The 16,657-nt window shown below is 46.6% G+C and overlaps 1 protein-coding gene across 3 annotated transcripts in view; it reads left to right on the forward strand.

Moving 5' to 3' along the window:
- LOC128300263 (uncharacterized) overlaps window positions 1-16,657 on the forward strand; it is a 51,540-nt gene that overhangs the window by 7,420 nt on the left and 27,463 nt on the right. Inside the window, exon 1 of one of the 3 annotated variants that reach the window (XM_053036270.1) lies at window positions 9,126-9,205. The exons of the other annotated variants lie outside the window; for them this stretch is intronic. Within the exon in view, the coding sequence (XP_052892230.1) occupies window positions 9,165-9,205 (41 nt within the window). The 5' untranslated portion in view covers window positions 9,126-9,164. Of the gene's footprint in view, window positions 1-9,125; window positions 9,206-16,657 lie in introns of those variants that run through there. 3 annotated transcript variants of the gene reach the window in all.

The raw sequence follows: 16,657 nt of genomic DNA on the forward strand, positions 1-16,657 counted from the left end.
AGAAGCATCATCAGGAGCTTACCATACACAAACTGGCCAAAATCTTAGCTAGCGTCACTTCAAATAAAAATATTACCTTTTATTTTAGTTATTTTCACCAAATTGGTTATCAAATGTTCCTCAGTGTTGGCCTTAAAGTGGTTGCATTTGTTTCTTTCGCTGATATTTATTGAAAAATGTTATAAAAATCAAATTATTTGAAAAAGTTTTCAGTAATACTGTTAATGTGCTATTTATGCTTCTCATTAAGGAAAGAATAATTTAATGGAATATGTTGAACCCATTAGTTATCCACTTATCCTTGAGCGCTTGGTTTGTATAATCTTCTTTCTTTCGTTTTATTTTAGTATGTGAAGTTTCGATATTATTTTCAATTTTTTGTGTAAAATCATTTTCATTCAGTGAGCGATTAAGTAACACCTTCCTGAATAATATCGTTAAGTTTTAGGTGAATAATTTCAAAAATGCTATGAAATGGGTACCTTCCTGTCACTCTAGTGTTAAAAGAGTGAGCCATGAGAACGAATGCGTTGGGACTCGCGAACGCAGTACGCGGTCCGCTGAGAGGAGCGTGCACGCTCTCTGCTCATTCGCGGTTAATCCTTTACGGTGTGAAGAACTGCTTGTGTCGTGTGCGTCCCCGTTGTTACGTTCGCGGTGTTGTCCTGCCCGTCTGCTTTCGCTTTCGAACGCTTGTGGTGGTGTTTTTTGTTAGTCCTTCCCCCCAGTGCGCGTCCCCGTGCTAGAGCATCGAATCGATCGAATGTCCTCCGTTCGCTTCGCAGTGCTTTAATTTGGTTGCTGCGTGTATGCAAAAAGGAGTCGGAGGAAAAACTCTTTAATTTAGTACATTCCTTCCACCGGTGCTGGGAGGATAGAAGTGCTGGGCAAAAGAAGTTCCACTTGATTCGCGGCAAACACCCCCCCTCCGTATGTCGTGTGCTGCTGCTGGTGCATTATTGAATGGTCCGTGTAAGTGTGCAGTGCAAATTTCTATGCCACATTGTGCGATGGCAGGGCTGATTCGGTAGATTGATGGTGGCGTTATTGGATGTGTAACCTGTGTGTACCGTGTCTTGCATCTTATCTCTCACCGACGCGTCTATTCATTATTAGCAGCACGATCAATCATACGGTGTGAAATACGGAACAACATCGTTGTAGCCCGCCAGCAAGCGTATCGTTCCCATTGATGCTGCCCCGAAGGAACCGTAATCGATTGTGTAGCTCCATGTTGCTTTTTGTTTGACGAGTGATGATGGGTTTTTATGCGAAAATTGGCATTTAACAGCACCGTTCGCGACTGGTTCGGTGTGTTTATGCTGCTCCCGGGGGGCTTCGATGGCTCGGGAAAGAGAGAAAGAGAGAGAGAGAGAGAGGGAAATCGAGCGAGAAACCAAAGCGAAATAAAGGAGAAGCATGAAAAAATGCAACACAAAATCTTGATAAATGAATGTTGCTACAGGCTCGTGCAGAAACAAATCGAAGGGACTACTATCGTGGGGTTGTTTATGTGGGTGTGCTAGTGTGTATGTGTGTGTGTGTCGATGTACTGCGAGTGGGTGGTATGACACCCCAAAAATGGAGTGTGGGGTTTTAGTTCAGTGGTGGAAGGTTCTTCAGCTCCCCTTTCTCCCGTTTCGCGTTTTCTGGACCCTTGCTTGTGACCTTCCACGATTTCGGTTGCTTGCGTACCGGTGCCGCAAACAGAAAGAAAAACGTTTTGCTACAAACGACAAAGAAGTAGCAGAAGCACACAACACCCCCCAAAACAAAACCAAAAAAAAAAACAAACCCCAAAACAGTGCAATTTATTTTCGCCGAGCTCGACAAACTCGGTGTGTGTGTGAGTGCGCGTCAGTGTGCGATTGTTTTGTTAGTGTGTTTATTGTGGCATGTGTTGTTTTCCTCCCCCTGCCTGTTGGCGGCGCCTCCTGACATATGGCCCCTGACCTAACCGTGCCCGCGCCGTGTATCACTTTTCGCTTGCGTTATCATCGTTGCGCCACTTCGACAGTTGCCGGTTTGCGTGGTTTCATGCGTATCATGCGTTTTGGGGATGGGGGGGACTTTCGTCTGCTGGCGGTTCCTGAAGAACAATGCCGTTTGGCACCTAACCCACTATCGGCTTTAAACAGATTGAATGGACGTGTAGCGAATTTAAAACATGAAAAATAGAGCGTAATGTTGTAGAAACAAATGTTGCCGAGGGAAGAGTGACGCATGGTGATGTTTAGTGGGTGAGAAAATGGGATATTGTGTTCCTGCCGTGCCTTTGCTTCTAAACCACAGAAAGACGGCCCCATAATCCACCATTTCAATCAATGTAATTTACGACGGTCGGGATACTAAAAATCGGGGCTAACAAAACACACGACACGACCTTGACAGGCTTTGTGACTGTTTGCCGTAGAACAACAGAAAAGAGTATTTCGATTTAAATATAGAAGGATTAGGCAAGATCAGCGGTCAACAAACTTCTTCTGGCGAGGCAAAAAAAGAGCTAAATATCATGAAAAAACAGTTTAAAACAGTTAAGACAAGAAATTTTGTACTTAAACTCAAATATTGTACATTAAGGGTGAAGACATCCACCTAATCAGTAACCGAGACAACCGAACGTTACGGATTCCGGATTCGATCCCCTGAAGTCCTGACTGGTCTCAGGGAAAATTTGAACTATGTCTAGGGTTTATGTGAATACTCTCATCGATCACAAGTAAGGCTCAAATTCAGCTACAAAATGTGAATTTTGGCAAAGCTTTGCATGCGATGCGATCATCCTGCAACAAAGAGCCAAGACTTTGCCGACCACTGGGCTGGCTGGATGACTTTTGTTCGATGACGTTAGTTCTTTTGGGAGTTATCAAACAAAGTTGTAATAATTGATTCAGTATTGCTGTACGAGCCATTCGTCAGCTTCAATTTACAGCCACCAATTCGAAGATGTAGTAGAGCCGCAGATTATCAACTACGTAAATCCTCTAGTACTGTGTATTCTTTGGAAATTTGTTGGGTGTCTAAAGATTAGTCTTATCAGTATCATGACACCTATCGCAACATTTCCATAGAAATTGAATTTCGCCATGTCTGCGAAGTGTGTTGCGAGAACAGCTTCCTGCCCAAAATTGAGCTTTAGAACGAGCTACAATTATTTCGCGAGTTGCTCTTCTTATTGGCATGCATTAGTAAGGATTAAAATATTTCCGTGTACTCATGCGAAAGTTCCCGAGTCTGGAATTCATCCTCTTTCAACGAAGGTGTTTCATAAAACTCCAAAAAGCCATGCGTTCGGTCGGTCCTTGCTGTCTTTAAGCTGCTTTATTATTATCACCCCACCGCACGAATGTTGTAATCTCACGTGTAGGAGAACGTAAGTGCCTCAGCAGTGCCCAGATAGCCAGCTTGGTGTGAACCATTTGCCACTGCAGCTCTCCCCGTACGATAAGCGGGGCAGAAGCAAGAAAAAATTGTCACTTGCTTGAGTCACTTGCTACTTACCCCGGACATCGACGGGGACGATACACGAATTGGACTGGCGCCCGATAAGCGCCAGTAAAAGGTGCTGAACGGAGGTGGCGGCTAAAGGTTGCGTACCGCATTATAAGCCTGTCCGTGCTTTTCAGAAACTGCAGCAACACCTGCAAAAGAGCTTGAAACGACGAACGTCTGCAGTCGCGCTTTTCGTTATGGTGTAGGCGTCATTCATACATTTATTTGTTTGGAAGGGAAAAGAAACATGCTCCGGAGATGCTTCTGGCTTTTCGATAGATCGTTGAACTGCGTGTGCATGGAAGCTTCACACGAAACACCCGGGAGGAATGGAGGTTGAAAGCCTGCAATTATAGCAGCAGCGTGGCCGGCCCAGCCTGGGAAGAGAGGTTGAAGGCTCTTCTGCCGTGCGCGTCGAACTCTCGATTCTGGGATTGAATCAAACGCCCATGCTTTTCCGGCTTTTCGCCACAGAACTGGGTTGGCTGAACCATTATGTTTATCGGTGTGTGTGTTTGTGCCTTGGACAAGATACAACGTTCGAACGAGTTCCAGTTCCAATGTGTAACGTTTCTTGGTTAAAACTGCTCTCGCCAGGCAGAGTGAGAATCTGCAGCCCCCATTTTGGCTCTGGTAGGACGTTCTTTAGGCGCGTTTATGGGGGCTTATTGATTGGGGTAGTTCCTGGTGCCGGATACGTGCCGTTTCGTTGTTGTTTTTTTTTTGCATATTGATTTGAAGATGAGGCTCTGAAGGAATTCTTCCCTCCCCCCCCCAGATGGACACGATCCCCGGGCTGCGCGAGCTAAATGAGCAGGGATCGCTCGCCCCAAAAACTACCAAGACGAGGACCGGGTGGCACTATATCAAGACTGGTCGCTCGCTGCTGTCCTCCCTTTTTTTTTCTTTCTTTCTTCTGTTTCATTCCGGTTGTTGTCTGCTTTTGCTCGCACGCAGAACCGTGCGCCATGCCCTCATCTCCGGCGTTGAGTAATTTATGTTACGTTTCGTTTGTGTGTTTCCCCTGGCATTTTCGCGTGGCCACTTCTATGTAGGCTTTCGGTATTGCCTATTTTGCCCGGTGAGCCCTATCACATCGAATAACAGTAAAAACCACTTGCCGCCATTACATTTATGATACACACGCCGGAGGTCGGGTACGGAGGGTGGCCTGGGTACAAACCGGGTGAACATCTCGCGCGGAGGCTGGTATGTGGTATGTGAGTGGAGTGTTTGAGTCAGGTCTTTTACCTTCTGCTTGCGTTCCTCTCATCAGCTCACCCTTTGTGGATGTGAGGAGCGGATGAGGACGGTCCGGTGCGGGTTTCGAACGAGAACTCGAGAACTCGAAGACCTCAGCCATCACACTTGCGCCTGTTGTGTGTCGATTGGTTGCAAATATTGCTCGGTGTGTGGGTTCCCGCCGCGCAAATTCAGCGATCTAACTGAAAGGGGGAAAGACACTCGACTGACTGCGCGGCACCACCGGATTATGCTGTGTTGGGTACCATGCACTACCACCTTGTCGGACCGGACCGGGGACTACATTTGTTCGCACATGCAGAGCAGAAAAACTGGGCCCGATTCATTAGAACTGCAACGGTGGGGGGAGGAAGCAATGTGGGTGAAATGTTGTGCTTTGGGGGGGGCGAGGTAACATCATGTATAATTAAATTTTATGCTACAGTACAGTTTTGAGACATCGTTTCAAGAAGGTGTGCGGTTATTGGAGCTTGAAAATGGAGGTTGCCGTTTTCGAAGGTTTTATTGCATGTACCACCCCCCCTGTAAGAACAGGGTGGACGGGGGCGCCACCAGAACGCAATGGCAATTGGGGCAACGTACGCGAACGTCAGCGTCGGATGTCGATTAACAGCGCTAAGCTGACATTACTTGGCCGGAATGAATCTGTGTCGTTTTCAATTAAAACTAGACACTGCCGCATTCATGCTTGCTTGTGTGAACTGATGTAATTAAATGTAAACATGGGCTTTTTTTGTTTTTGAAATTTGTAAAATTGTCATGAGAAAATATTGAGTTGACATTTAAATTTGCTATGCAAGCTAACAATGTCTATGTCTGCAATATTTTACACGTTTATCGCTTATGTGGCCGGTTTAGGCATGTTGATCGGTGACATCTCGATGGCTTAGTGGTAATGGTGCTCGGTTTTCACATGACAGGACTGGTCCAAAATCCTATCAGGACCCAACTTCCCGAATGAAGTTCCGCAATGAGTTCCTGATCTAATTTTCCACAGCTGTTCAATGGATGAATGAAGTCTCAAGTAAGACCAGAAATGGCAGGCTCTCTCACACCTGTTTTAGACCTCCTCCTGTGATTTTAATGTCGGAAAGGAGAAGAGGAATAAATCAGTTTAAAGATCAGACAAATCACTCACATTGTTTCTATACGCCTCTCCGCGAAGTCCTTGAGCTAGTTTTGTTTTGAAGCGCTGAAAATCAAACCATTTGTCTATGGGAGGAAACTAATGGTGGTGCGCAATGTGCTTCGAACCATTTGTATTCATATGTGCCTTCTAATTGCTGAAAGGTCATTTACGAAGACGTAACCACACGGTCATAAGAAGGGGAGAGGGCCCAGAGGGCGCCGTATAAACGTCCGAAGCATATATCGCCCATTGTCGCGCCTGATGAGCGCCCGAGCGAAGTGCAGTTTTGGCCATAATTTCGCGCCGCTGGTGATTTGTTTAGCATTTAAAACTTTTACGGCTCAAATTAACGAACCTCCCGCTCTCGCTGACGCTCCCGCCTCGATTGGTCAATACGAAATTTAGTGCTTCCCATTTTTGGGCCCGATGCCTTTCCTGTCCTGCCCCGGGCTCTGGTGTCACGCGGGGCCTCTGTCACGTCAAGCGCGGTATGCGAAATCAAGATCGAATTAAGTGGGAAGCGAGAATGTGTCACCTCCATCGTGTTCCCCCATCACCTGATCGTTCGGTTTCACCCGCTGCTTTTTTGGACCATTCTTTAACGCGCTCGGATCGGCATCGAAACACCGATGGGGCCCCAGCAGCTGATCGTGCCGTTGATCGAAATTTAAATGTTTCTTTTCTTAACGGCTTCTTGTCGCAAAAAAGGGGCAGGGTACCGGGCATTGGTGGCACATCGTTCAACCGGCGCGCGTGATGGATTGACGGGAACATTTCGAGCGTTTTATGACGTCGTAATAAGCGCGCATAAGTGTGCGCTCGCACAAAATAACGCTTTATGATCATGCGTTTTGCTGTTTGATGCTCAGCCAAGCCCGTTAACGCGAACGCAAAGACGCGGACGGGCAGTAGTAGTAGTCACCACCGTCTTCTAATGTTCGATTGCCAAACTCCTCTCCCCGGGCGGACCGGCGTGGCCGGACCGCGGTAGGGGCAGCTATAAATAGTGCCCCGTTTCCTTTTGGATCACATTTCTCAAGGAATGGACATTGCGCAAAAAATCCAAACTGAAACCTGTGGTGTGTGTGTGTGGGTTTGATTTGAAGGGAAAAATCACTTTGCCTGTTGCCCCCTTTTTGCGCTGGTTGGAAAGGGTGGGTATGGCGCTCTGTGGTCGCATAGATTTTGAACCTGCGAGCAATGAGTCTCGTCGCACAATCGAGCTCTGGAGTGTTGCGAGCGCGCAGGTTGAACGTTCTCTTTTTGTCCTCCCCCCGTATGGGGCTGTGGAACGTGCCAGTCGTACCATTAGTTGATATGTATCTAGGAAAAGGTTATAAAACAGAGGATCCACGCTGAGTGGCAGCTGTTGAGTTGGTCTTGTGACGTTTGCTCTAATGACAAATGTACGAAAAGAACAAAGTTGATAATACTTTATATGCTTTATACCTTCTTTATTCTACGCTGAGGGTTAGAGTTACCTTAAGCTTAAGCTTAACGATATAAGAAAATGTCAAACTACCATCCATTTTGCAATAACTTTTCCATCAGTCCATCGGTTCGGTTAATTTCTGTTTATGTTGCCCACCACTTCGCATACACCTCTGTTGTCGATTTCGGAAGGGCACTAAAGGGTTTCGAGGATAGATGACTGCCCCGTGTACTCCACTACCCTCGGTAAATGTGACGAAGTTGAAGCTCTAATGGTGCATAATACACTACGCGCGCAACACATTCACGCAACGCACGCGGAGGTTTGCTGCGCTTGACGAACTCCCTTGGAACTGTGGAACCTCCCACACGATAAACTAAACTCACCAGCAAACACCGGCACCGGCGGCAGCATCTTTGTGGGATAGTTAGCTTGCGCACCAACCTGGCCTTGCGCCACTCGCTCGGGCATATTCCGTTCCGTTTCGCGCTGACATAAATTGTTAAATTCAGAACAAAAAAAAAAAAAGAATCACCTCACAAGTAAGAAAAATAGCAGAACGATTGCGCAGAGGTAGTTTGGAGTGAACTGCGTTTACCGGGCGCAATTCGAAGCGACAAGATCACACGGGAGTACCCGTAGCAGCAGCAACATTCCCGGATGTTTCTTTTGACGCTTCGGCAGCATAGTTTGTTGCAAAAGTTCCACAATAATTCGCGGCACCCGAGACGCACCGAAAAGGTGATGAGATGGGCGCCGTATCGCAACGCTTGCCGAAGAAATCGTTGGCCGTTCTAATGGTAGAGGTTGACGCGAGTCGTCGCCGGGAAGGCCCGCCAGATGCTGGCAGATGTGGGCAAATAAATCAACGAGCAGGCAGGCAGGCAGGCAGGCGGGACGGAGGTGCCGAAGTACTCTCGAGCGCAGGATGCAACGGAGATGCGGGTTCCCTCTAGACAGCGTGTCTGATGCGATATATGTACCAAGTGCAATAAGCAGCGGGTTGTGTGGGCGCGCGCGTGTGTGTGTGGCCACCAGCCCCGATCACGGGGAATGGCATGGGCATGGTATGGATAATTTACGCACTTTCAAGCTCAATAATGATTTGCGATCGTTTTATGAGGTAATCCAGAAGAGTTATGCACTCGTCAAGCAATAATTTTCGTCGCAGAAGCACCATTTATCTTGCCATAATCCGGTCCGGTGGCCAATGTGGAAGAGAAAAGGTTGCATAACTATGTTTATGTTGGGTATTTTAACAACTTGAATCCGTAATTCCCTTGTGCAGTGTTGGGTTAATTGTGGAAGAAGATGCAAGAACATATTAATTATCGAGACGTTGGAAGAAATTCTTCAAAAGTTCCCAATTTGACAGGTGTGAAGGCAGTTAGAGTTAATTTAAAATATGTTTATTTCAGTGAATTCGAATTATTTTTGTGAGAAATTTCAATTATTCCAAAGAAAAAGTGCTTCATGTCCGCAAGCAAAATACGAATAGCTCCAAGAATGGTGCTTACACAGTGTTAAACAGTGACATACGGTGGCTCAATATCGTTCCAAAGCTTCGCCGAAAAGAGCGCCGTTTGTATACAAAAAGTGCAAAGCATACAAAATAAAAACAACAAAGCAGCAAACGCAACGAAAGCGTAGCGAAAACGTGCCGGCAGTAGTGATGTGTTTGAATTGAATGTTCTATGGACATTCGCTGGTGACAGGCACAAAACGAGCGGGCATAACATTCTACCCGGCACCACCCGCCCCTGTTTGCCGACGACGCGAATATGCGCTGTTGTTTGATGCAGTAGCGAAGCTGCACCCTGCAACGACGGAAGCTGAGTGAAAAGCAAAATGTTGGGTGCACTAAAGCGTCGATGGAGGACCACGAGAAGGTTGGTACAGTAGAAATAAAACAAAGTAAATAAAACGACTGGCCTGACATACACCGCGGAGAGTGCGATGCTGGAGATCATCGTCCATGTCGCTGTGACAGGATTTTTGTTGTAATATAGTGTTCTCAACATAATATGCTTCAAGAGAATTACCTTCAAAAGCTGAAAGTCAACAATTATCTCACTCAGAAAGCGCACCAGTAGTCAATACCTCAAGAGTTCATAAATTTCTGGAGGTATCTCCAATTGCGATCAAACACGTCCAATTATTTCAATCACTGTCAATCGATGGTTCCGCGGGACATGACTTCCAATGGCATAAACTTTGAAGCTACAACTTGAATGAATTGCTGTGTATAAATTATGCCATCAACATAGCGCCGATATAGTCGCAAAGAAAGCACCATTACTGTCCCGCAGCTCGAGACACACACTCACCTTATGAATGAGTAATAAACTACTTCCCTTCGGTGCGCTTTCAATCCGACTGCTGCCTGGCTGCCCACCGCCCATGGAATGAAGCAACAGGAGAGAAGAATTGGACCTCATACGGACAGGAAGTGATTTGAAATGCGGTTCACTCGCCGGACGGCGACACGCGTGATGTTTTGTTCTTTTAGCTTTCGTTCGCCCCCGTAAGGATGGCCGGCTGCCTTCACAAGCTCACAGGATTTTCGCTACGCGGTGGTGAGACACGGCAACAAAACAAAGCACAAAACCAAAGGAAATCAAGAATGAACTTCCGTGCACAACACTGCCAAAGGATACAACAAAAAAAGGTGCCAGTATTATTAAATGGCACCAACGCCAACCCCGTGTAACGTCGGTTTTCCGCCAATTCGTTAGAACACTCCGTCGTTGCGTTCGTCTTTCGGCTTGCGTATTTGATGCAGCTCGGGACAGCAGACGAGTTACGTCAGGTTTGGGGGGCGAATAATGGGACAGCAAAAGCGTTTGTCAGCGCTGGAACGGATCGAGGTGGGCACTACGTTGGCGAACACGTGGAAAACACGGTCCACACGGGGCGTTGGTGGGGTGTGTCCAGCAGTGTATTATATGGGTGTCGTTTGCTGGGGTTCGACAAACTGCAGTACGATCACCGATGCACCGGTAGACAAGTCGTATTTATGCAGCTTTAGCTTTCGGATGCTCGGACCTGTGGGGAGGACTGTTGTTGTTGTTGGGCTGTGCGTGGTGTGCTTTTTGTTGCTGTTTGCGCCCGAGCTGGTTCCGGCTCCGGTCGTTCGCCTGGCCATTACGTCCGACACATGCGATTGTCTGCAGCAGGGATTGAAAAGTTTCTCGCCAATAAGTTTATATCAAACGAAAATTGTTTTATAAGTGAATCTTTTAATTTATTTATGTCGCAAAGTTATCGATGCATCATTAATAGTTGAGTGTTAAGATACATCTGTTTCGACCAACTACGTTCGAATCGCATGCCGCTTTTGACATCTCAGGCGGTCAAATTTTCTTACGCTGTTGCCAGTTGGAAATCGTTTGTAAAATACAAAAATTTTAAATTCTAAAGTAAATTATCGCCTATTCTCTAATTTTTATGCTTTTGAAGAATTTGATGAATGCTAGGGTTGGAACTATGCAACTTGATGAAGCTGTCAAATGCTCCAAGCAGGAGTTGTCGAACGCCGAATGCCAAACGTGAAGGCATGCGAATCGAAGTAAGCGGCACGAAATTCGAACGTTGGTGAAAACAGGTGTAATATTATACAGTCAAGTCTCTCTACCATGCAAGCTGAAGGGATCGCTATTTTAGAGAGACTTGCAGCTTTGGGAGACAAAAACACTTGGATGAAGTACCTTTTATGTATAGCAAAAATCTTCAAACATACTCTGTAAACGTAGCCATCACGAGCTGTCACTGGCAAACGTCAAAACATGGCTACCTTAAGGAGACATTGGTGTACAAACAGTATCTGCAGGTTAAAGAATGCCATGCTAGGGAGACTTCACAGCTTTAAAATGTAATGCATAATGCATAAAATGTATTGAAAATGAAGGAACTGTTAATGTCAATGTTAATGTTCATCTAGGAGAGACTTGCTATCTTTGAGAGGTACTACTTTACAGAACCTTGACTGTATATGATGTTTAATCTTTGGAACTTTGAATCCTGGAGAGGTTTTCCAGAGCGCTTCGTGTTTTACTAGACATCAGCGATCCACACATGAATTGATCTCAAGTGCTCAAAATCGCCTTTTTTAAATTTTATTTTGCAATTTCCCTTTTCTCTAGACAGTTATAAGCTTCCCAACATTAAAATACTTGAGCAATTAAAGTTCTCATGATCATTCTTTGGTAGAACCTTACAACAGTTGCGTGAATCGCAAATAAGGAAAGCAATGAAAAGAACTCATGCTACGCGATCGAACATCGAGAAACTTATCAATCTCCGTGAATCAGTGATCAGTTGTAACTGGAACCAAGCAAATAGAGCGGAAAAATGACGACAATCGTGTATTTTTGGTGTGTTTTGGTCCGGAGCAGCACCCATATATATATATCGCTTTAGGCAAGCATTAAAACCCACAGCAAACACGGTTCGTAATGGTTGGAAGCTTTCAATTGCGGCGTTCAAAATAGTACAGCAAAAAAAAACGAACTGTCTGGTGGAGCAGATAGATTGAAAATGACGGATGAGATGTTCAAAGTTCGCATGACTGCATCCCATGCGCACGAGAGACGCATTGGCGAGAACTCCAAAAGTTAGGCAGTCAACAACAGTTTCGTGTCCATCCTGGACAAACGCCAAGCGGTATTGCTTTCGCGATTTAGGTAAAGGTTTTCTTCAATCTCCCAGTTGTGGTTGTTTGTCGCTGCGTTTGAACGTGGATGACGAGCGCGCTTGTGTGTATCGCAACATAACAACCAACGCCTAGATAACGGCGGATGTGACGGATTGTGCTCACGACAGCAATAGTGCCGTCGTCTTGGGTCTGGGCCTGGAAGTCGGCAAACGCCTTATGGTCTCTTGGGGGGGGGGGAGGTTTGTGTCGGTCCGTTGTCTTTCCGTTTGCCGTTCCACTTCTGGCTTTACGATGGGGGCACTATCATGAGACAGTCTGGAACCGGCGGGCTAGTGTGTGGGCCCTTGTTGTGCAATCAGAGCCGCCACCCTTTGCTTCCCCGGAAGCAACAAAGTGACCCAATTTTGACTGCGACTGCAGTTGTCCGGAGAGCGCAAAGAAGAAAAATCGATTTAATGATATTGGCGAAAATGGTCAATGGTACGTCACATACACACACGCTGTGTTGTACCTTTTGCTTGCTGATGATGATGATGATGATGATGAATCGCAATTTATTGCGGGATTTTATGATTTGTTCGTCGAATGATCGGTTCGATGTCAGCGGCTCGAATCAGCGTTTCTTTACAATTTTGTCTGGGCGCTGGTGTGTGGCACTTATCTTGGCACGGAACCGATTATCTTCTTCTGCGACATGCTGCTGCAAACCTTTTTTTACCGGTTTGGCAGCGAAAACAGCATCGTTATATGAAAAGAAGTATTACAGGCAGGAACGGACGCGCGCGGGTCTTTTATTTGTGGTAAATTGTTTGTTGGGTGTAAAAATTATTTAACAAAAGAGAGAGAAAGAGAGCGAGAAAGGAAAGTAAAAAATCCATCACCGCTCGTTTTGGGACTCGATTTTTCAATAAAAATGTATTTTCCGTACCATCCATAAGCGCAAGAACCATAAAACATTAGCCTGCACGATCCGCAACAACAACAACGTCGGCGTTCCCTTGTTTTGCCTGTTCGCCAGTTTTATGGACGGTCGCAGGAGATGGACCCGAACGGTTTTGTTTTGCGTTTTTTTTAGCACAAGGCTGATGGGGGGCTGACCTGCGCTGTAATGTTGATTAGCATTTTTATTATCCTCCACACAACACAGTGTGGATGCTTTATTCAATCATCGCGCCGAAGTGACAGGCACCCAGTCCCATAATCGGATAAGGAAATATGCTGTTGTGTGTTGATTACTCAAGCGATTGTAGTACTAAAATGTTATACAGGTTGTGTTCCGATGGAGTGCTCATTAGCAGTGACTTTGGGGGTGATTTTAAAAGAGTGAAATTAAAACTCGAAAAATATGTTTCCAAAACATATCTGTTTGTGTGCGTTCCTTGCAATATTTATGGTTTAATTTATTTTTTTTGTTCGCGAAAGACGTGGCACGTGCTGAACGGAGGGAGGGCATATGCAAATGGCACACAGAACAATTGGACCATTTATTGCAAAAAATAAATCCTTGTGGTGCGCAGCGACTAAAACCGATGTTCTCCTATTACCACTAACGTCAGCTTTTGTGTCCCCCTTTATTGCGGATTTTCCCTGTCCTTTCGCCGATCACCCTTTAGGCACTAATAAGATAAGAGATGTGTTCCCCAGGGTGGAAAGACGGGCCCAGCGGAATGCGAAACACAGCAAAGATCTATCGTGTCACGTTCCATCGTGTAAATTGTGGACATATTTACAACATCCACATTTGCAACTGGGGCATCATGGTGGTAGCGAAAGCGCGACCCCCGGATGATAATAAGGTGCAGCGCGGGCTGGGGACAGCATAATACTTTATTTTTTTATTGAAGCAAAAGATCCACGACAGGGGAAAGGCAGGCCGGAATGAAATTGGGTGGCATCACAACAACTAGCAAACTCACATCACTCTTTCGGTACTGCCGGAATGTTAGGGAAGTGACGCTTCCTTCTTCCAGTTTCGGGTGGTGTTTTGGTGGGGGGGTGCCATCCATTTCACTCCCGGTCTCCCAGTCCGTTCTGTCAGCATTATTTAATTTCGTCGAGTGAATCTGGGCGTGAGCTGGGGGCCCGGTGAGCGAGCTCTCGAAGGCTCTGCGAGCGGTGGCGTGACCTCGTTCGGTTTGTTCGGGCTCGGAAAAAGGCAATCGCGAGTATCATTTGGGGAGCTGCGCCAAAAAAAAAACACCGACACGAGTTTGACTGCTCACAGGCACAGGCCTCAACAAAGACGGAAAGACTAACGAGAGTGCATTTTATTACATCGACGCTTTTGTTTGTGGGACGGTGACGAGTTCCTCCATTACCGCCCATGATTTCCACCCGGTGAAGAAGTCCTGTTTTTGGCTTTTCCGGCGTGGGGAGAGAGGGAGGTTTCGGTCTTCCTTCGAAGGGATGTACCCCGCCCACATGCTTATATCGGGCGCAGACCTCCTCCGAGAACGTCAGTGACTAATTAGTGCAGATTGTTGGGGTTTTATAGATATCGACTGTCAGCTTTACGATACGACACGGTTACGTACACGGCAGTTGGTTTGAGGTGGATTAATTAGCGGGAAGGAAACTCCTCTGCCCCAGGGGTGGAGCATAAAAGTAGGTAGGTGGGTGTTTTGTTGAAGACATCCTGCCTCGACCGACACCAGGATATCCCCGGGACCGTTTTGTCCGGAGTGCCATTTGGGGTAAGCTGTTTTTCCGGCCAATAAGAAACCCCACCCAGAGGGGGACCAAGGAAAAACAAAAGAAACCGATTGCGAAATGTTTGAAAAAGCAAAAGAAAAAAAAGAAACGTGATTTGGCGATGATTTGATATTTGGGTGTTTTTTTTTTTTGGGAGTCCGTGCGCGCCATGAATCTGTTTGATGGGAGGCTTTTATGCGCGTTGCGTTGCGTTCGGTGGGGAGTTGTAAAACGTCTGCTTAAACGATCCTGCAGGACAGGGAAGACTCTTCAATTAAACTGCTCCCAGTTCAGTTACGGGAGTTGTTTCGTTATGAACATTACACTACCGGTTGGCCATTTCGAATAATAACAAAATGGTTTTATTTATGGTCGATAGGGGGGGTTTTTATTATTGAAGATCAACCAAACACGCGTCCATCCGTTGCTCTTTGTTTCCTGACGAGTGCTCATTACCAGATGGGAAGTCGCTAAGTGCCGCTCGCAAGGCAAAGGCATTAGAAACTGGGTCAGCAGCATATTTGTTCGGTTTTGGGCTGGAGAACAACATCAACAACCGATTGCTGCTTTGGTATGGTGCTGCGGTATTCCAGCAATCCTGCCCACATTTCAACCCCGTCCGGGTGACAAGTGAAGGTTTGGGGACGCGGGTACGAGCTCTGGAGCTTACTTTTATTTGCAGATGTGTTTCTGTTAGGAACACACCCTCTTTCACACAACCGAATAAACACGTGTTTCTTTTTCTTTATCGTCCCAAAAATTCTTCAGCATAAAGCTCACTCCGCACAGCATAACATCAGCAGCAGCATATGTGTGTGCTTCTCGGTCCCTTTATCTTGGTCCGATCGTGTAAAAGCACTTGCAACGCACTCGCCTAGAAGTTTTCCGACCAAAACAGAAAAAAAACATGGCCATCAAACATTCGGGGCTATAAAATTTGGCTTTATCTCTCTGCCAGGCATTGTTTGCGTAACCCAGAAAACAAAATAACTCCTCCGGCGACCTGCCACCTGGGGGCGGAGGAGTGTTGTGACGCCACGTGCCCCCAGAGCAGACCAGTGTTTGGCGCCAAAACTCCAAACCGGGTGTGACGGTTGTCTCACCGAAAGGGTTGTCCTTCCCTTTCACAGGGCACCGAATGTGGTGTGGGTGCGTCGTAGTATATTGCATTGTACGACTTGGCCGGAATCACATGACTCGATCAGCCATCGCCAGGAGTTACCGGGGAGGCCCCGATGTGGGCGTCGATTGGATATGCTGGAATTGGTTTGGGTGTTGGTGAGGGCATGACATTATGGCAGGGTATGGCCCTGTGTGTGACACATTTTTGGCCAATTGTCAACTATTTGGTAGCGCTATTGGAAGTGTTGGTTGGACCTGTGGACGCCCGGGAATGACATTCGAGAGCAAATATTCGCTCGTTTACAGAGATTGCTGAACACGAAACCCCGGACGGACTAGCGGACGAATCGGTTGTTTCCTCTACCATATGGAGCATCCACTGGGTCGAATATCTGAATTTATGGAATTTCGATAGAAAATAAAACCCCCCTTCTCCCACTACCTACACTCCCCCAACAGACTCCATTCCAGCGGGATCAGAAATCGGCGAAATGAGTCGAGTGTTGGGTCGAGACACCGAAGGATGAAATGTGCGTCCTCTGCAACATTTTTGTCCAACTCGCCGAATGTTGCTGACGGGCACAGGAATGTTCTTTCTTCATCACACACACGCACTTTTTCACGGCAAAATATTTTCGGATGTCCCCATTTCTTGCCACAGCAACAAACCTTCGCTCTCCACCCCTTCCCTGCGGGTAACTCGAACCCTCGGGAGTGGAGTTTTATATCTTGACATTGCTCAACGTTGACTTCGCATTTCCGTTCACGATGACCTCTAAGCGAGCATCGGCCAACAGCGGGGTGAGCACGGTGAAGATGACCGGCGGTATTCTGAGGGTGGCGGGACAGAATTTGAGCGGAGGCGGTTGCGTAA

The sequence above is a fragment of the Anopheles moucheti genome, chromosome 3 (assembly GCF_943734755.1).
Source record: "Anopheles moucheti chromosome 3, idAnoMoucSN_F20_07, whole genome shotgun sequence".
Taxonomy (NCBI): domain Eukaryota; kingdom Metazoa; phylum Arthropoda; class Insecta; order Diptera; family Culicidae; genus Anopheles; species Anopheles moucheti.